The following is a 20,791-nucleotide window of genomic DNA, read 5'->3' on the forward strand; positions in this document are numbered from 1 at the left end:
ACCTTTGTCAAAGTGACACAGGATGTCATTTATAACTTTGATAAGAGCTGTAAAATGCTATGGGAAAGCCTGAGATTGTGAACGGCGCTATATAAATGCAAGTCTTTCTTTTTATTAGAAAGCAGATTAGACATGAAAGGGAGAGGGAAAAAAGGAATGAGAAGAAAGATTTTTAATTTCCAAAGCGGTTTTTGGAGGGAGTGGTGAAATGACTTTAATTAAAGCATTCCCCAACCACCTCCATCACAGTATGTTGGTGCAGCCTCGTGAGAGTAAGTTACTGTAAACACCAAATGCAGTTTGAAAGGCAAAAAGTCCCTGGAACCGCAGAGCCGGAGCCGCCCGAGGCCCCGCCCCTGTGGCCCCGCCCCCCAGCCACACACACCTGGCCGGGAGGGGAGCGGGAGCGGCGCGCGGTGGGCGGACAGTTGGGGCTCGAGCTGTGGGTGAGGATGGCTGCAATCGGTCGCTGTGTGCCGCTCAATGACGGGAGCAGTATCCCGAACCTGGGGCTGGGAACCTGCTCACTCGACAAAGTAAGGACACATATTTAATTTCCAAAGCGGTTTTCGGAGGGAGTGGTGAAATTACTTTAATTAAAGCATTCCCCAACCACCTCCATCACAATATGTTGGTGCAGCCTCGTGAGAGTATGTCTGTAGAGGTGGGAGGTCATACAGGTGGTCATTGGGAGGTGGGAGGTCATACAGGTGGTCATTGGGAGGTGAGAGGTCTTGCGGAAATGGGAACCCGCTCACTCAAAAAGTAATTTTGTTGTATGACTGTATGTGGTGATTTCAGAGCTTGCCCCTCAGGAGAGAACATTCCTGTGGTAGGTCGTATCACCGTACTGGTGAAATACAAGGATCAATCACAGAGCTTGGCTTTAATAGTAGTGGTAGGAGACAAACCTGCCTTACTAGGAAGAAATTGGTTGGGATCACTGAAGCTGGATTGGAGTGAGATTTTTTGTGTTGAAACGAGATTGGCATCAAAGGATGATATCAAGAAGTATCCGAAGGTGTTCTGCGAAACGGGCAGTCTGATCCAAGGCTTCAAGGTGAGTGTCAGAGTACAGAAGGACGCTCGACCAGTTTACTGCAAACCACGTACCATATGCACTCGAGGAGAGTTGAGCAAGAACTCAAAAGACGAGACATTATCTCTAAGGTAGATCGATGTAATTGGGCTACACCCATTGTTGTTGTACAGAAGTCAGATGGTAAGGTAAGATTGTGTGGTGATTATAAAGTAACCATAAACCAGGTTCTAGAGGGTAATCTCCCCAATTCATTACTAAATGTAGAAGATTTGTTCACAACCTTAAAGTTGGATCTTACGAATGCGTACTTACAACTTGAACTAGATGCGGAGTCTAAGTCCTGCTTGACTATAAAGACTTATCTAGGCCTATATCAATTTAATAGGCTACCATTTAGAGTGTCTTCTGCCCCCGCCATATTCCAAGGAGTGATGAACCAGATTTTGCATGGTATTGAAGGGGTAGTATGCTATTTAGATGACATACTCATTTTGGCACCAAACAGGCAAATAGTCAGTGGCATTGTCGAAATCTCGACCTCCGAAAAGAATGACTCCGACACTTACAGCTCCGGCAGAAGTTTCTTTAATTTACTTGCTAGCAAGGGGCAGGTCACACTCAGTCAAGGGCTAAGTGAACACCTCCACAATGGTACAGTTTCACAAGATATTTATACAGTAAAACCCAAGTTATGGCCTCTCCCTGTGCATTGCTCTGTCTCACAGTCAGTGAATACAGATAAAGAGTTAATTACTATATCCTGGTCCTGACATGGTTTACAGATACTTCCTTTTGTCAGGGTTATCAGTTGGCCAGCCGGCCATTACTCCATGAGAATGAGGTAATGGGCTATTACCTGTCTTGTATTGCGTCAGGATTGTCCAATTTCCTGGTCAGTTTATCTGTTTGCATCAAATGGATGAGGTCTCTACAAGAGATAATGGCTGGTGGTTTGAGTCTAGAAGATAAGGGTGGGGTGACATGGAACTCGTGTGGACAATAGGAGAGCACCATGGGGGGGGTACTTGTCTCAGCATGACTTGTCTCCTAGCTGTCTGATGGCCATCAGCCATCTCAAACCAGGTTTAGCTGTTTACGCAAGCTGACTGCTAAAATGCAGAAAGTTCTGGAAGGGCCAGGACTCCATTTTGTTATATATATATTGCAAAGGGCACACAAATACCGTATGGTATCAGCTTAGATAAAAATACATTTCCACAGCATGGAACCTGATCAAGTGGACTGCTTTGTCTTGGATGTTGTTTAAGCTTCGAGTATTGCTGCATGAGTGGTGAATTTTCCATCACACTGCTGAGTTGAACCTTGTAGCTGGTGGCCCCCCTGACCTGCGAGAGAACAGCTCTGCAGGTCGGTAAGTATAAGAGCTTCAACCTCCAGCGCGAGCTCTCCAAGTGTGCGACGATTTTGAGATGGGCAACTGGGTGATGTCATCAAATCCCTGGTCGCTGTTTTGGAGCATGGGCAGGAACATCGGCAGGGCCCAGGTATAGAGAGGAGTGTGAAGGTCGGGGCGGATGAGCGGCGAATGTTTGTGGTGAGATGCGGTGTGTGTTTATGGCGGAGGAGCGGTGAGAGATCATGATGGAGGTGCAACAGATAAGGGTACGGGGCCCAGAAGAGCCGAGGGCCCAGGGTCAGCACGGGCCAGCCCACACTGCGATGTGTGCGCGCACTAGGTCACTGCAGCAGAGCTGGTCTCCAGTCGTCTTGGTTAATCCTTGCCACTGGACCAAGACCTAGCTCTGTCAAGCCCGTGTGGTGGCTGGTGTGCAACGGCCACCACATGTTAAAAAAAATTCACGCACAGGCATCTTCCACCCCCTCAATTGGAGTTCAGGACTGCAACATCGGGCTCATCATCGAAACACCTGTGAACTTGTGGAAGCAAGTCACCCTTGTTCAAGGGACCGCCTATGATGATGAGCTGGTGGAGAAGTTTTGTGGAGTCAGGAGGTGAGCCACTCGTCAGAGTACCTTGCCTCAGCCCTGCTCTTTTAGTCACAGATCTGGTCCAGTTAAATTTCTGGTCAATGGTGATTCCCAATATGTTAATGGTGGGGGACCTGACCAAGATAATATTGTTGGAAGATCAGGGGGAAGTGGTTGGGAGTTTTGTTATTGGAGTTAGCACTTGTGTGGCATGAAAGTTACCCATCAGTCAAAGCTGGATGTTATTCAACTCCTGTTGTAGGCCAGCATGAGCTACTGCACAATTAGGAGTTGTGAATGTAGCTGAACACTGGAATTTTCAGAGAACGGCCCCACTTCTGAGTGCACAGATATATGGCTGGAGGAGAACTAAAGGCTGATTGCAGAAAGGCTTTGAAAAAATTTGAAGGCGAGGTTCTTGGAAGTTAATTTATTGGACACAGGGAACAAGTGGTGTTTGGCAAAATCAGGGATGATGGGAATGTGAGACAACTTGGTAAAACTATCAAAGCGATGGTCTGCAGATATGCAACCTCCCAGCCTAGACATCCCTACAGAGCTGATTCAATGGATTATCAAAGTTCCTAGCAAAGTGTACAATTGTGTCAGAGTGCCACCTAGTTTTGCCTAATAGCAGGTCTGCCCAGGGCTTGGTTCTCGGCCCATTTCCTGTTCTTCACTTAAGCCAATGACATTCCAATACCTGAACGAAGGACTAGTGTTCGCTCAGTTTGTTGCTATTAGTATTAACCTTCATGAACTCAAATAGCATCAGAAAAGCTGATGATATGGAGGAATGGGCATGCCAATGGTGAATTTTGCTGAATCTCATAATGCATGGTATACTCAGGGAAAGAAACCAGTCCAAGAAACACGATGTGAGGATTGAATTCATGTCAAGACCAGCTAAAAGCAGAAGTTCCTGGTCATAACTTTCCAGAAGAACATGACTTGGACACATGGGTGACATCAGTTTCAGGGCATTAGCCCATGTGTCCTTTGTGATCAGAACAGAGTAAACCCCAGAACTTACCTTGGACTGCACAAAGCTACATCCACCAAATCCTGGAACGTGGCCATCCAGCCTGTTGCGCAGCAAGTCATCTACAAACAATCCAGAACTGAGCACCAAGGGCAAGATATCACCCACCACACTTTAGTTGCTTAACCTATGTGGGCTCCAAATAATGTAAGCAAGGTTTCTGAGATTCCAGCAGGGCACATGGACAAGGTGAGAACTATTCTATCACTGTCCATGTTGATAAAATCTTCTGTGATTAAATGTTCTCCCCTATTACAGGGATTAGCTAAGAAAGTGACACTGAAATCCGCACATGTCAGAACAGATCTATCAATTTCAGAATGTCCAATATAAAAAGGATGTGAAGTATCCTGAGCAAGCTCCCAATGTTACTAGTACTACCAGTGACAACTAAACCACACTCCCTGCCATGATAGGATGTGGATGGTCATTCAGTGGTGAGAGGTTACGCAGGTCCGGTGAGGGGTCATGCGGGTGGTCATCGAGGGGTAAGAAGTCATGTGGGTGGTCTGAGAGGTGAGAGTTCACTTGAGGGGTCATGGGGGTGGTCAGTGAGAGGTGAGAGGTCATGCGGGTCGTCAGAGAAGTCATGTGAGTTTACATGGAGTGTGTGTGCGGGAGCAGGAGGAGGATCCGGGGAGGTCTGGGCACAATGCAGCAATGAAGGTGGCCACTGTCATGGCTGTCTACAGTCTGTCATGATCAAAAAATGCCTGAATGAGTGAAACCCTTGTGTTTGTATATAATGCTGAATTTAATTAGTTTTCTACATTTCGATAAGAGTGAAACAAAATAGGATTTTATCGGAAAAGTAATGCCAATCCACCGTCTCAAAATCATGAGACAAACTCTTTTTTTAAAAAAAAACATGAGATTTGGTAAGAAATCATGAGTGCTTTTTGTATGAAATAGAAACCAATATACAGTTCATCCATCTCTTAACAGATCATAGCTCATTACAAATAGGATTTTTCTACATCTGAAATTTTTTTACAAAAATCTTTTAAAAGTCCTACTTAATATCATCACGTTGCTATATTTGGGTACTTCTCTTGGGCTTCAGGTGGGTGATTTTTCAGTTTCAGATAAACGCAAAATTATTATATTCCAAACAAAAATTTCTAAAGAAGCTGTACACAGTCTATTAATGTTGGTGTTCTACATCAGGGGAGGGATATGGGCAGCACATGTATTGTATCATAGAATCATAGAAGTTTACAGCACGGAAGGAGGCCATTTTGGCCCATCATGTCTGTGCCGGCCAAAAAGAGGCTACCCACTTTCCAGCCCTGTAGGTTACGGCACTTCAGGTGCACATTCAAGTACTTTTTAAATGTGAGGATTTCTGCCTCTACCACCCTTTAAGGCAGTGAGTGCCAGACCACCACAACCCTCTATGAAGATATTTCCCCACAAATCCCCTCTAAACCATCTACCAATTACTTAAAATTTTGCCCCCTGGTTGTTGATCCCTCTGCTAAGGGAAATAGGCCCTTTCTATCTACTATATCTAAGCCCCTCCATAATTTTATATACCTCAATGAGGTCTCCCCTCAGCCTCTACTGTTCCAAGGAAAACAAACCCAGCCTATCCAATCTATCCTCATAGTCAAGATTCTCCACTCCCGGCATCATCCTCGTAAATCTCCTCTGTACCCTGTCCAGTGCAATCACATCCTTCCTATAATGCGGTGACCAGAACTGCATGCAGTACTCCAGTTGTAGCCTAACCAGTGTTTTATACAGTTCAAGCATTAAGCCTTAACCACCTTTTCTACCTGGCCTGCTACCTTCAGGGATCTGTGGACCTGCACTCCAAGATTCCTTTATTCCTCTACACTTCACACTGTCCTACCATTTAATGTGTATTCCCTTTCCTTGTTAGACCTCCCCAAATGCATTACCTCACACTTCTCTGGTTTAAATTCCTTTTGCACACCTGACCAGTTGATTGATATCTTCCTGCAGTCCTCAGCTTTCTGCTTCATTATTAACCAACAGCCGATTTTAGTATCATCTGCAAACTACTTAATCATACCTCCAACATTCAAGTCTAGATCATTGATATATACCACAAAAAGCAATGGACCTAGGACTGAGCCCTGCTGAACCCCACTGGAAACAGCCTTCCAGTCACAAAACACCCTTTGCTTCCTGCCTCTGAGCCAATTTTGGATCCAACTTGCCACTTTGCCCTGAATCCCATGGGCTTTTACTTCGTGACCAGTCTGCCATGTGGGACCTTATCAAAAGCTTTGCTAAAATCCATCTATACTACATCGTAAGCACTGCTCTTATCGACCCTCATGGTTACCTCCTCGAAAAATTCAATCAAGTTAGTCAGACACAACCTTCCCTTAACAATTCCGTGCTGACTGTCCTTGATTGATCCATATCTTTCTAAATGAAGATTTATCCCGTCCTTCACAATTTTTTTACAATAATTTTCCCACCACTGAGGTTAGGATGACTGGCCTGTAATTACTCGGTTTATCCCTTTCTCCCTTCTTAAACAAAGGTACCACATTAGCAGTCCTCCAGTCCTCTGGCCCCACACCTGAAGCCAGAGCTGATTGGAAAGTGATGGTCAGAGACTCCGCTATTTCCTCTTTTGCTTCGCTTAACAGCCTAGGATACATTTCATCCGGGCCTGGGGATTTATCCACTTTCAAAGCTGCTAAACCCCTTAATACCTCCTCTCACTGTTCATTTCATCTAATAATTCACACTCCTCTTCCTCAATAGCAGCAACTGCATCTCCCCTCTCTTGTGAAAACAGACGCAAAGTGTTCATTAACAACCATACCCACATTTTCCGCCTCCACACACAGATTACCCTCATGGTCGCTAATAGGCCCTACCCTTTCTTTAGTTATCCTCTTGCTCTTAATATATTTATAAAACATCTTGGGTTTTTCTTGATTTTACTTGCCAAGAATTTTTCATACACTCTTTTTGCTTTCCTAATGTCCTTTTTAGTTTTACCCCTGGACTTTCTATACTCCTCTAGAGATTCTGCAGTATTTAGCCCATGGTATCTGGCATAAGCTCCCCTTTTTTTCTTTATCCTACCCTGTATGACCCTAGACATCCAGGGGGCTCTAGATTTGTTAGTCCCATCCTTTTTCTTTATGGGCACATTTTGGCCTGAACCCTTCGGATCTCCTTGAATGCCTCCCACTGCTCTGACACTAATTACCTTCAAGTCGCAGTTTCCAGTCCACTATGGCTAAATCACCTCTCAGCTTTTGTATGTTCAGAGACCATTGGCAAATAGGAACACGATGTTGAGGCCTTTTTGACTTGCATTTTACCAGCTTTGGCCTTGTTTTGTTTTTGGGGTTTTACTTTTCTGTTTTTTAAGTTGCAAGGGATCCATGAGATCTCATGAATTCTAAACCAGTGTATCCTTAAACTTGGTTCGGGATTATTTTTCCCTCTATAAAAGTTACACCACTTGGAAGAGTAGCAAGGGCACAGAATGTACTCTGGGTGGGGGACTTCAATGTCCATCATCAAGAATGGCTGGGCAGCACCACTATTGACCGAGCTGGCCTAGTCCTGAAGGACATAGCTGCCAGACTGTGTCTGTAGCAGTTGATGAGAGAACCAACATGAGGGAAAAACCTATTTGACCTCATTCTCACTCTATCTGTTGCAGATGCATCGGTCCATGTCAGTATTGTTAAGAGTGACCACTGCACAGTCCTTTTGGAGACGAAGTCCTGTATTCACACACAAGAAACCTTCCATAATGTGTTGTGTGGCACTACCACTGTGCTAAATAGGATAGATTCACAACAGATCTAGCAGCTCAAAACTGGGCATCTATGAGGCTCTATGGGCCATCAGCAGCAGCAGAATTGTATTCCACCACAATCTGTAACCTCATGGCACGGCATATCCCTCACTTTACCATTACCAACAAGCCACGGGACTAATCCTGGTTCAATGAGGAGTGCAGAAGAGCATGCCAGGAGCAGCACCAAGCATACCTAAAAATGAGGTACCAACCTGGGGAAGCTGCACACAGGAAGACATGCATGCTATAAACACAGTTCAGTGATCCAAAAACCATCAGATCAGAGCATCGCAGTCCTGCCATATCCAGTCGTGAATGGTGGTGGACAATTATACAACTAAAAGGAGGAGGAGGCTCCATGAATATCCCAATCCTCAATGATGGCGGATCCCAACATGCGAGTGCAAAAGACAAGGCTGAAGTGGTTGCAACCATCTTCAGCCAGAGGTGCCGAATGGATGATCCATCTCTGCCTCCTCTTGATGTCCCCACCATCACAGAAATCAGTATTCAGCCAATTCGATTCACTCCGTGTGATATCAAGAAACGGCTGAGCGCAAAGGCTATGGGCCCCGCAACATCCCGGCTGTTGTGCTGAAGACTTGTGCTCCAGAACTAGCCGTGCCTCTAGCCAATCTATTCCAGTACAGCTACAACACTGGCATCTAGCCGACAAAGTGGAAAATTGCCCAGGTATGTCCTGTCCACAAAAGGCAGGACGTTTGATACGGCCAATTATCACCTCATCAATCTACTCACAATCATCAGCAAAGTTACAGAAAGGACATCGCTGCAAGAGTTCCTCAGGGCAGTATCCTAGGCCCAACCATCTTCAGCTGCTTCACCAATGACCTTCCCGCCATCATAAGGTCAGAAGTGGGGATGTTTGCTGATGATTGCACAGTGTTCAGTTCCATTAGCAACCCCTCAGATAATAGAGCAGTCCATGCCCGCATGCAGCAAGACCTGGACAACATTCAGGCTTGGGCTGATAAGTGACGAGTAACATTTGCACCACTTAAGTGCCAGCCAATGCTATCTCCAACAAGCGAGAGTCTAACCACCGCCTCTGATATTCAATGGCATTACCATTGTTTAATCCCCCACCATCAACATCCTGGGGGTCAGCATTGCCCAGAAACTTAACCGGACCAGCCACACACATACTTTGACAACAAAAGCCAATCAGAGGCTGAGTATTTTGCAGCGAATATCTCACCTCCTGACTCCCTAAAACCGTCCCACCATCTCCAAGGCACAAGTCAGGATGAGTGCAGCTCCAACAACACTCAAGAAGCTTGACACCATTAAAAACAAAGCAGCCCGCTTAATTGGCACCCCATCCACTCCCACCTTTGACAAAACCTCGCAAACCCACGGCCTCTATCACCTAGAAAGAACAAGAGCAGCAGGGGCCTGGGAACACACCACCTCCAAATCAGGACATCCTGACTAGGAACTTTATCGGCCGTTCCTTCATTATTACTGGATCAAAATCCTGGAACTCCCTCCCTAACAGCACTGCGGAAGTATCTTCACCACACAGACTGCAGCGGTTCAAGAAGACGGTTAACCACCACCTTAAGGGGAAATTAGGGATGGGCAACAAATGCCGGCTTTGCCAGCGACGCCCACATCCTATGAATGAATAAAAAAAACACAAGTATTCAACTGGGTGAAAACAAGTCCAATTGCTTTCACAATATAAACAATATTTACAAAAGCACACATTCCTCAGTTTTGTCTCTAATTTCGTTTGCTTTTGCAAAACCCAAATCTAATTGACTGCTGCCACCCTGCAGCGCTTCCTTTACCTCGAAAGAAGCAACCAGGGTTGTCTGTATGATTGATTAGGAAACCAGCCAATCACTTGTAAAGGCTCAGCGGAGCTGCCTGCAAAGTAGCCAATGAGCATGGTCAAGGGACGGGACCTGATGGCGGGCTGTTAGACGTGATTGCGATCCACCTCTACCTTGTACAACTCTTTTGGGGGGGGGAACAAAATAAACATTCGATCAAGTGCCCCCTGATCTGCGGGACACTAGACACTTTTAACTGCCCCTTTATTTTTTTTAAATGTTTTTTGTTTTTTTGGGTTTTTTTTTTGGGGGGGCATTAAAACCATATATTTTACAAGTGCCCCCTATAAAAAGGGGAGGGGGACACTAAAACCAGCAATTAAAACAAATTAAACTTTAAAACATATAAAATCAAATTAAAATTTGGTTGCCGGGGGTAATAATGCACTCCAGTCCCTCCGGTGCCCACCTCTCACGGAAGGCCACGAGCGTACCGGTGGACACTGCTCTTCCTTGTACAATGAGTAGCCAGGTGTGAGCAGGTGGCAGTGCTAACCCACGCACGCCAGGCAAGGCTGATCTTTTCCAGCAACACTGTCCATCTGTCACCTTTGGCAATAGGAGAGCGTGTGCTAGAAATTAGCCAGCCTAACGCACGTTTTAACGTGACTTTTTCGCTTAAAAAGTTTTTTTTGTCGTTAAAAGAAACCTAACAAATTCTCCAAAGGTTAAGAATGGCGGTTTCAAAGTATCGAAAAAAAAAGCAGACCACCATGCGTAAAAAATGGGAGCGCCTAAATTTGGCCATTCGGCGAACCGGTACTCAGGTGAAAAAATAACGCATGAGAAAATCAGGCTTCAGAAACATCGGTAAATAGGAAGACCTACACAAAAGGTAAGTTGAAGTTTTTTTAAAAATTAATTTTCAGCAATTGGTTACTTAAGGGTATTCTGATTTTGTTAATTTTTTGATTTATTTTTTGAAATTTTTTTGTGTTTTCTTCCCTGTATTTTTGGCTATCAGCCTCGTAAAGTTAGCGAGGACGGCAGTTTCCAACACGAATCCTCCAGCAACTCCGATTTTTATCGGAGGGCGTATTTTTTGCCCAAATTTACCCCGTTTAAAAAATGGCAAAATTATTATATTTTCACAAAAATAACGTGAAACAACGTTATCGACAGGCTGGCAAATTTCTAGCCCCGTGTGCCCCCAGGGAACGTTCTGATCTCCGTGGCCAATGCTGAGCGGCTCTGCTGTGCCCTGACAAATCGGAGTACTGCCGTGCTGTTCAATTCCTGCCCAGCGTCATTGCGTCAGTCTCCGAGGGGAAAACAAACGTGAGATTTCACTGTTGACTCGTGAGCTTGCGAGTTGGGTAGGAAATAGAATGGCAGCCGACTGCAGACATGGGTTTCAACTAGGGTTGCCGACTCTACAGGATTGTCCTGGAGTCTCCAGGAATTAATAAATTAAACTCCTGTACGCTGCTGTGAGCAACCCAGAAGAAATATCATCGGGGCTTAAAATCATAGAAAGACTTGCATTTATGTAGCTCCTTTCATGACCATCGGATATCCCAAAGCACTTTACAGCCAATGAAGTACTTTTTGGAGTGTAGTCACTGTTGTAATGTAGGAAACACGGCAGCCAATTTGCGCACAGCAAGCTCCCACAAACAGCAATGTGACAATTATCAGATAGTCCGTTGTATTGATGTTGATTGAGGGATAAATATTGGCCAAGCCACTGGAGATAATTCCCCTGCTCTTCTTCAAAATAGTACCATGGGACTTTTTACGTCCCTGAGAGAGCAGACGGGGCCTCGGTTTAAAGTCTCATCCGAAAGACGGCACCTCCAACAGTACAGCACTGCACTGGAGTGTCAGCCTAGATTTTTGTGCTCAAATCTCGAGTGGAACTTGAACCCACAACCTTCTGACTCAGACGAGTGTGCTGCCCACTGAGCCACTGGCTGTCACACTTAGAATGGTTACAGCACGGAAGACGGCCATTGGCTCATCGAGCCCGTGCCGACTCTCTGCAAGAGCATTTCAGCTAGTCGCACTCCCCCACCCTTTCCCTGTAGCCCTGCAGCTATTTATCCAGCGCCCTTTTGAAAGCCGTGATTGAGTCTGCTGCCACCACCCATTCAGCCAGTACATTCCAAATCCTAACCACTCGCTGCATAAAAAAGTTTTCTCTTCTGTCGCCTTTGGTTCTTTTGCCAATCACCTTAAATCTGTGCCCTCTTGACCCTTTTGCCACTGGGAACAGTTTCTATCTACTCTGTCTGGAATCCTCATGATTTTGAACACCTCGATCAAATCTCCTCTCAATCTTCTCTGCTCTAAGGAGAACAACCCCAGCTTCTAGCCATGTAACTGAAGTCCCTCATCCCTGGAATCATTCTCGTCAATCTTTTCACACCTTCCTAAATTGCAGTGCACAAAATTGAACACAATACTCCAGGTGAAGCTGAACCAGTGCTTTATACAGGTTCAGGCTGTTGTACTCTGGGGATGAAATTGGATATTGCCCCATTTGGGATGTTAAATTTTAAAAGTTTGAAAAAATTTAAAAAGTTTAAAAAAAAAAATATTCGGTATATGCATTCCAAGAAGGAAGTGGAGCACTAAATCAAGCATGCCACTTCCTTCCTGGTGAGCAGTTGTCAGCAGGCGGGGCGGTGAATGGAGCAAAGGCTCCTTCCCTACCTTAAAGGAAAGGGCCATCGCTGCAGGCTGGGCAAAGGAAAACACGGCAGCTGCGATCCTGTCCAATCAGCCCGGCAAGCAGAGTGCTGGTCTGATTGGTCGTGGACAGGAACCCGTGAAAAAACCTCCTAATCTGAGGAAGGACGTTCTTGCTATTGAGAGAGTGCAGCGAAGGTTCACCAGACTGATTCCCAGGATGGCAGGACTGACATATGAGGAGAGACTGTTGGTTGATAAGAGGAAAGTCATGGACTGCAGGAGGGTATCAATCTACTGGTCAGGTGGGCAGAGCAGTGGCAAATGGAATTTAATTTGGAGAATTGTGAGGTAATGCACTTTGGGAGGGCTAATAAGGAAAGGGTATACACATTATGCGGTAGGCCACTTAATAGTGTAGATGAACACTTGTCCACAGATCCCTGAGTGCTTGTTCACAGATTCCTGAAAGTTGCAGGCCAGTTGGATAAGGTGGTTAAGAAGATATATGGAATGCGTGCCTTTATTGGCTGAGGAATAGAATACAAGAGCAGGGAGGTTATGCTTAATTGTACAATACTCTGGTTAGGCCACAGCTGGAGTACTGTGTGCAGTTCTGGTCACCGAATTATTGGAAGGACGTAATTGCACTAGAGCGGGTGCAGAGGAGATTTACTAGGATTCTGCCTGGAATGGAGAATCTTAGCTATGAGGACAGATTGGATAGGCTGGGTTTGTTCTCATTGGGACAGAGGAGGTTGAGAGGAGACCTCATTGAGGTGTACAAAATTTTGAGGGGCCTGGATATAGTGAATAGCAAAGGCCTATTTCCCTTGGTGGGAGGGGTCAATTATGAGGGGACATAGTTTTAAGGTGGTTGGTGGAAGGTTCAGAGGGGATTTGAAGTGGGGGTTTCTGCACACAGGGTTGTGGGAGTCTGGAACTCACTGCCTGGAAGGGTGGTGGATGCAGAAACCCTCACCACATTTAAAAGGTACTTGGATGGGCACTTGAAGTGCCGTAACCTGCAGGGTTACAAACCTAGAGCTGGTAAGTGGGATTAGACTGGATAACCTCTTGTTGGCTGGCACAGATATGATGGTAATTACTGCAGGGAATCGAAGTTGTCCATCAGTCAGTTGTTGTGGTGCATATAGGTACCAACGATATAGGTAAAAAGCGGGATGAGGTCCTACAAGCTGAATTTAGGGAGCTAGGAGTTAAATTAAAATGTAGGACCATGAAGGTAGTAATCTCAGGATTGCTACTAGTGCCACGTGCTAGTCAGAGTAGAAATAGCAAGTACAGTTAAGATGAATACGTGGCTTGAGGAATGGTGCAAGAGGGAGGGATTCAAATTCCTGGGACAATTGGAACTGGTTCTGGGGGAGGTGGGACCAGTAAAAAAACGGACGGTCTGCACCTGGGCAGGACCGGAACCAATGTCCCAGTGGGAGTGTTTATTAGTGCTGTTGGGGAGGGTTTAAACTAAAAAGGCAGGGGGATGGGAATCTATGCAGGGAGGCAGAGGGAAATAAAAGGGGGCAAAATCAAAAGATAGGAAGGAGAAAAACAAGAGTGGAAGGCAGAGAAATCAAGGGCAAAAATCAAAAAGGGCCACATTACAACATAATTCTAAAAGGAGAAAGCATGTTAAAAATACAAGCCTGAGGGCTCTAAGTCTTCATGCGAGAAGCATTCGTAATAAGGTGGATTAATTGACTGCGCAGATAGCTGTTAACGGATATGATGTAATTGGGATTACGGAGACATGGCTCCAAGGTAATCAAGACTGGGAACTCAACATCCAGGGGTATTCAATATTCAGGAAGGACAGACAGACAGGAAGGAAAAGGAGGTGGGGAAGTGTTACTGGTTAAAGAGGAGATTAAGGCAATAGTAAGGAAGGGCATTGGCATGGATGATGTGGAATCTATATGGGTAGAGCTGAGAAAACCAAAGGGCAGAAAACATTAGTGGGAGTTGTGTACAGACCGCCAAACAGTAGTAGGGAGGTTGGGGATGTCATCAAACAGGAAATTAGGGACGCATGCAATAAGGGTACAGCAGTTATCATGGGTGACTTTAATCTTCATATTGATTGGGCTAACCAAACTGGTGGCAGTACTGTGGAGAAGGATTTCCTGGAGTGTATAAGTGATGGTTTTCTAGACCAATATGTCGAGGAACCAACGAGAGAGCAGGCCATCCTAGACTGAGACTTGTGTAACATAGAAACATAGAAAATAGATGCAGGAGTAGGCCATTCGACCCTTCGAGCCTGCACCGTTCGAACATGCTGAACATGCAACTTCAGCACCCCATTCCTGCTTTCTTGCCATACCCCTTGATCCCCCTAGCAGTAAGGACTACATCTCACTCCTTTTTGAATATATTTCGTGAATTGGCCTCAACAACTTCCTGTGGTAGAGAATTCCACAAGTTCACCACTCTCTGGGTGAAGAAGTTTCTCCTCATCTCGGTCCTAAATGGTTTACCCCTTATCCTTAGACTGTGACCCCTGGTTCTGGACTTCCCCAACATTGGGAACATTCTTCCTGCATCTAACCTGTCTAAACCCGTCAGAATTTTAAAAGTTTCTATGCGAGAGGATTAATTAGCAATCTGGTCATGCGGGGCCCCTTGGGGAAGAGTGACCATAATATGGTAGAATTCTTCATTTAAGATGGAGAGTGACACAGTTAATTCAGAGACTAGGGTCCTGAAATTAAAGAAAGGAAACTTCAACGGTATGAGACATGAATTGGTTAGGATAGACTGGAGAATGATACTTAAAGGGTTGACGGTGGATAGGCAATGGCAGACACCTAAAGATCAGATGAATGAACTACAACAATTGTACATTCCTGTGTGGCATTAGAATAAAAAAGGGAAGGTGGCGCAAACGTGGCTAACAAGGGAAATTAGGGATAGTGTTAAATCCAAGGAAGAGGTATATAAATTGGACAGAAAAAGCAGCAAACCTGAGGACTGGGAGAAATTTACAGTTCAGCAGAGGAGGACTAAGGGTTTAATTAGGAGGAGGAAAATAGAGCATGAGCGTAAGCTTGCAGGAAACATAAAAACTGACTGCAAAAGCTTCAATAGATATGTGAAGAGAAAAAGATTAGTGAAAACTAACGTAGGTCCCTTGCAGTCAGAATTAGGGGAATTCATAATGGGGAACAAGGAAATGGCAGATCAATTGAACAAATACTTTGGTTCTATCTTCACTAAGGAAGACACAAATAACCTCCCGAAAATACCAGGGGACTGAGGTCTAGCGCGAAGGAGGAACTGAGGGAAATCCTTATTAGTCAGGAAATGGTGTTAGGGAAATTGAAGGGACTGAATGCCGATAAATCCCCAGGGCCTGATTATCTGCATCCCAGAGTACTTAAGGAAGTGGCCCTAGAAATAGTGGATGTATTGATAGTCATTTTCCAACATTCTATAGACTCTGGTTCAGTTCCTATGGATTGGAGGGTAGCTAATGTAACCCCACTTTTTAAAAAAGGAGGGAGAAAGAAAACAGGGAATTATAGACCGGTTGGCCTGACATCGGTAGTGGGGAAAATGTTGGAATCAATTATTAAAGATGAAATAGCGCATTTGGAAAGCAGTGACAGGATCGATCCAAGTCAGCATGGATTTATGAAAGGGAAATCATGCTTGACAAATCTTCTCGAGTTATTTGAGGATGTAACTAGTCGAGTGCAAATGGGAGAACCAGTGGATGTGATGTATTTGGACTTTCAAAAGGCTTTTGACAAGGTCCCACACAAGAGATTAGTGTGCAAAATTAAAGCAAATGGTACTGAGGGTAATGTATTGACGTGGATAGAGAACTGGTTGGCAGACAGGAAGCAAAGAGTGGCAGGCAGTGACTAGTGGGGTGCCGCAGAGTTCAGTACTGGGACCCCAGCTATTTACAATATACATTAATGACTTAGACGAAGGAATTGAATGTAATATCTCCAAGTTTGACACTAAGCTGGGTGGCAGTGCGAGCTGCGAGGAGGCTGCAGGGGGACTTGGACAGGTTAGGTGAATGGGCAAATGTATGGCAGATGCAGTATAATGTGGATAAGTGTGAGGTTATCCACTTTGGTTGGAAAAACAGGAAGGCAGATTATTATATCAATGGTGACAGATTAGTAAAAGGGGATATGCAGTGAGACCTGGGTGTCATGGTACATCAGTCATTGAAGGTAGGCATGCAGGTACAGCCAACAGTAAAGCAGGCAAATTGCATGCTGGTCTTCATAGTGAGGGGATTTGAGTATAGGAGTAGGGAGGTCTTACTGCAGTTGTACAGGGCCTTGATGAGACCACACCTTGAGTATTTTGTGCAGTTTTGGTCTCCTAATCCGAGGAAGGACATTCTTGCTATTGAGGGAGTACAACGAAGGTTCACCAGACTGATTCCTGGGATGGCAGGACTGACATATGAAGAAAGACTGGATCGACTAGGCTTATAGTCACTGGAATTTAGAAGAATGAGAGGGGATCTCATAGAAACATATAAAATTCTGATGGGATTGGACAGGTTAGATGCAGGATGAATGTTCCCGATCTTGGGGAGGTCCAGAACCAGAGGGTCACAATCTTAGGATAAGGGGGTAAGCCATTTAGGACCGAGATGAGGAGAAACTTCTTCACTCAGAATTGTGAACCTTTGAAATTCTCTACCACAGAAAGTTGTTGAGGCCAGTTCGTTAGATATATTCAAAAAGGGAGTTAGATGTGGCCATTACGACTAAAGGGATCAAGGGGTATGGAGAGAAAGCAGGAATAGGGTACTGAAGTTACATGATCAGCCGTGATCATATTGAATGGCCTACTCCTGCACCTACTTTCTATGTTTCTATGAATATGGCCAAGGTAACCTCCTGGACTAGTTTCGATCACCTGGATGGGTCGGAGAGGAATTTTCCCAGATTTTTTTCCCCCCAATTGGCCTGGGTTTTTGTCTGCTTTTTGCCTCTCCCAAGAGATATCACACCTCAGTTGGGGTGGTGCAAGCCATGTCTCAGTTGTGTGCGGCGGACTGGTTGGCTGGATGCTCTTTACCTTTCCGCCATTGTTAATTGTTCATGGGTTTGTATGTAACCTTCAGGGCTGTTGACTGAAGGCCGTGTGGCTCTTTGTCGGCCGATGCGGACACGATGGGCCGAAATGGCCTCCTTCTGCGCTGTAAATTTCTATGTTCTATGTACAATTCAGGATAGTATATGACTTGGAGGTGATAGTGTTCCCCTGCACCTGCTGTCCTTGTTCTTCTAAGATGGTGGAGGTCATGAGTTTGGGAGGCATTGTTGAAGAAGCCTTGGTGAGTTGCTGCAATATATATTTAGATGGTACACACTGTAGCCATGGTGTGTTAGGATAATTCCTCTCATCCTTTTAACGGATTCATAAAGCTAGAGACGGTAATGTGTTTGACAGTTAACTTCATTTATTATTTGGGGAAAATTGCGGTCGGGGGCTTCCTTCGACCCAAAATTTTTTGACGAAAATACCTGGTTGTCCTGGAGGAACGTAGGATTGCGGTCGGAGGCCTCCATTCGCAGTCCAGCGTACGGGAACATGTCTTCCAGGTACGTACGCGTATCCTGGAATCACGTGGGCCTGGACCACCAATCACAGTATTCTCATTGATAATGGGACTTCTGTTTGTACGAGCTCCCATTACTATCAATGAGGAAACCCCCAAAAAACAAGAAACACAACACAGTAAATAAAAAAGCACCTCACATATTTAAAAATAATTGAAATTGAATGTAATTAAATGTTTTAGAAAAATATATATTTTTTTGAATTTTTTAATGTGTTTTAATAGGGTTAAAAATAAACTTGCCTTAATGGACAGGGTTTTTAATATAAAAAGGAATGATTACATTTAATTTTGCTATGTTTTAAAACTCTTCCGCTGGTAAAAGTAGGCAATAAGAGTTTGCCAGGCACAAGAGTTTGAAGAGCATTTGCCGGGCAAGAGTTGGGCAAATAGCCCAGTCTCTGCCCCACGGATGTCCTTCCTGCAGGGATGTGTTGGATCTGTCAAAATGAATTTTGACAGATCGCAAAAGTCGGTTCTTGGCGCATGCGCATTGCGGGGCGAGAACTGGCGTTTGCGAGCCCTCTTCGGGTGCGTGCACACATCGAACACACCCGGCAAGGCGCAATTTTTGGCCCAACATTCATCTTAAAACCTCATACAGAATAGTACACATTTAGCTGTGTATCTAAAACAAACGTGTAGGGAACATCTGGTGGAAAATCGCGAGTGTGGCTCATCCAAACCTGTTCATGCTATCTGGCCTTGCAGGTAGTCAAAAAGTTCCGACTGAGTGAAAGGTTGTATCTTTTGAAAGCATTTTCTTTCATTGTCTGGCTTCAAATTTTATCACTCTTGGATCATTGAACAGATTGCTGGATAAGAATGAGGGGGCCCATACTCTACCATCACACTGTACCGTCGCCATACCCTATCCTTGCTTTTCTTAAACCATAGCTTTGTTGTACAAGCCTTCAATGTCTTATCCCTTGCAATCTCTATAGTAAAAGGGACCTTATTTGTACTGCAACAATTTCCTTCTTTTACACTCCTCCCTGCTATGATGAAAACCTGTTTTTCAAAACCGTGTGTTTCAGCAACTAGCTGAACTAGCTACTTTATTTAATAATCTATATGTACCTATCTTTACAGAATAATGGGGTCAAGTTTAGGCCCGAGTTGCTCCTATTTTTTTGGAGCAACTAGTTTAGAATGGAGTATCTTAGAAATTGCAATTCTCGGCCTTTATTTTGCTCCAGTTCTAGTGAGTTAGAACAGTTTCATTTTAGAACAGATTTTTTTTTTCAAAAGGGGGCGTGTCCGGCCATTTACGCCTGTTTTGCAAGTTTAGGCAGCGAAAACTTACTCCAAACTAACTTAGAATGGAGTAAGTGTAGATTTTTGTACCCTCAAAAAAACCTTGCCTACACTTAGAAAATCAGGCATAGGTTATAAATCAGGCGTAGGGAACGAGAGGTGGGGGGGTGGTTAACAAACACTAAACACAACACTTTTTTACAAATAAAGAGCCATCATCAATAATAAATGATAAATAAACCAATAAATCAATCCAAATAAATTTAAAAAAATAAAAAATAAATTAAAAATCACAATAAATAAAATGATTATTTATACTCCCCTACTGCAGCACCAGGGAGAAGAGGGGAAGAGAAGATGCTGGAGGTGGGGGGGGGGGGCGGGATGAGAGAGAAGATGATGGGGGGTGGGGTAGAGGGAGGGGAGGGGGGAAGATGATGTGTGGGGGGGGAGGAAAGAGAAGAAGATGGGGGTAGAGGGAGGGGAGGGGGGGAAGATGATGTGTGGAGGTGGGAAGAGAGAGAAGATGGGGGGGAAGAGGAAGATGATGGGGGGGGGGGGGGGCGGGAAAGAGAAGAAGATGGGGGGGGGGTGGGGGGATGATGATGAGGGGGGAGAGATGATGCTGCCGGGCTGCTGCTGATGCCACCGACTCTTCGGGCGGGGCCCACCGCAGCAAGATGCAGGGCGGGAGGGCCCCGCCGCCGACGAGGAAGCCGGGTCCCGCCGAGGTAAGATGCGCAGGCCACTCGGCCGCGGATAGGGGCGCCGTCCCTTCAGCCTGGGATAGGGTCGTCGCCCCGGAGACAGGACGCTACTGCGCACACGTGCAGCCTCCACTGCGCACCCGCACAGCTGCCGGCACTGTTTTCGGCGCAGAGCTGTAGCTCCGCCCCCAGCAGCTCCTGCTGCGCCCCACTGAGGTGGAATTGGGCCTACAGCTATTGGAGAATCGCGAGGTAAGTATTCGGCGCAATTTTTGTTCTAGAAATTAGGTGGGCCTCTCCGATGTGCGCCGTTCTAGTGGGCTGCCGAAACTTCACCCCAATGCCTTTGTCCTTGAAATTCATTCTCTTCAATGTTATCAGCGTCATAGAGGGGGAAATCCATGCTTTGCGAGTACAGTTAAAACCAATTCTGTCTCGATTAGCTGTTCTGTCTTTGTTCTGTTTTAGAATAATGTTAAAACATCTATATTCTTACACGGTAGATGTAGAAGGTGGTGGAGTTTCTCGTCAATGGTCTCTTTTCCTTCCCCCCCCAGGATATTGATGGTGGGCGATTCGGCGATGATAATGCCATTGAATGTCAAGGGAATGTGGTTGGACTCTCGGAGATGGTAATGCCAACTCCACCGTTTCATAAATCATAGAATCATCAAAATTTACAGCACGGAAGGAGGCCATTTTGGCCCATCGTGTCCACGTCGGCCGACCAAGAGCGATCCAGCCTAATCCCACTTTCCATCTCTTGGTCCGTAGCTCTGTAGGTTACGGCACTTCAGGTGCACACCCAAGTATCTATTAAATGTGATGAAGGTTTCTGTCTCTACCACCCTTTCAGGCAGTGAATTCCAGACCCACAACACCTT

General features: G+C 45.2%; 1 protein-coding gene across 1 annotated transcript in view; it reads left to right on the forward strand.

Annotated features, from left to right (window-relative positions):
• The first annotated feature begins 397 nt into the window (after positions 1-397).
• Positions 398-20,791, forward strand: part of LOC139251193 (aldo-keto reductase family 1 member C15-like) — a 128,102-nt gene continuing 107,708 nt past the window's right edge. Inside the window, exon 1 of the mRNA XM_070873164.1 lies at positions 398-536. Coding sequence (XP_070729265.1) covers positions 453-536 — 84 coding nt within the window. The 5' untranslated portion in view covers positions 398-452. The remainder of the gene's footprint in view (positions 537-20,791) is intronic.

This window comes from Pristiophorus japonicus, unplaced genomic scaffold (assembly GCF_044704955.1).
Source record: "Pristiophorus japonicus isolate sPriJap1 unplaced genomic scaffold, sPriJap1.hap1 HAP1_SCAFFOLD_420, whole genome shotgun sequence".
In the NCBI taxonomy this organism is placed as follows: Eukaryota; Metazoa; Chordata; class Chondrichthyes; family Pristiophoridae; genus Pristiophorus; species Pristiophorus japonicus.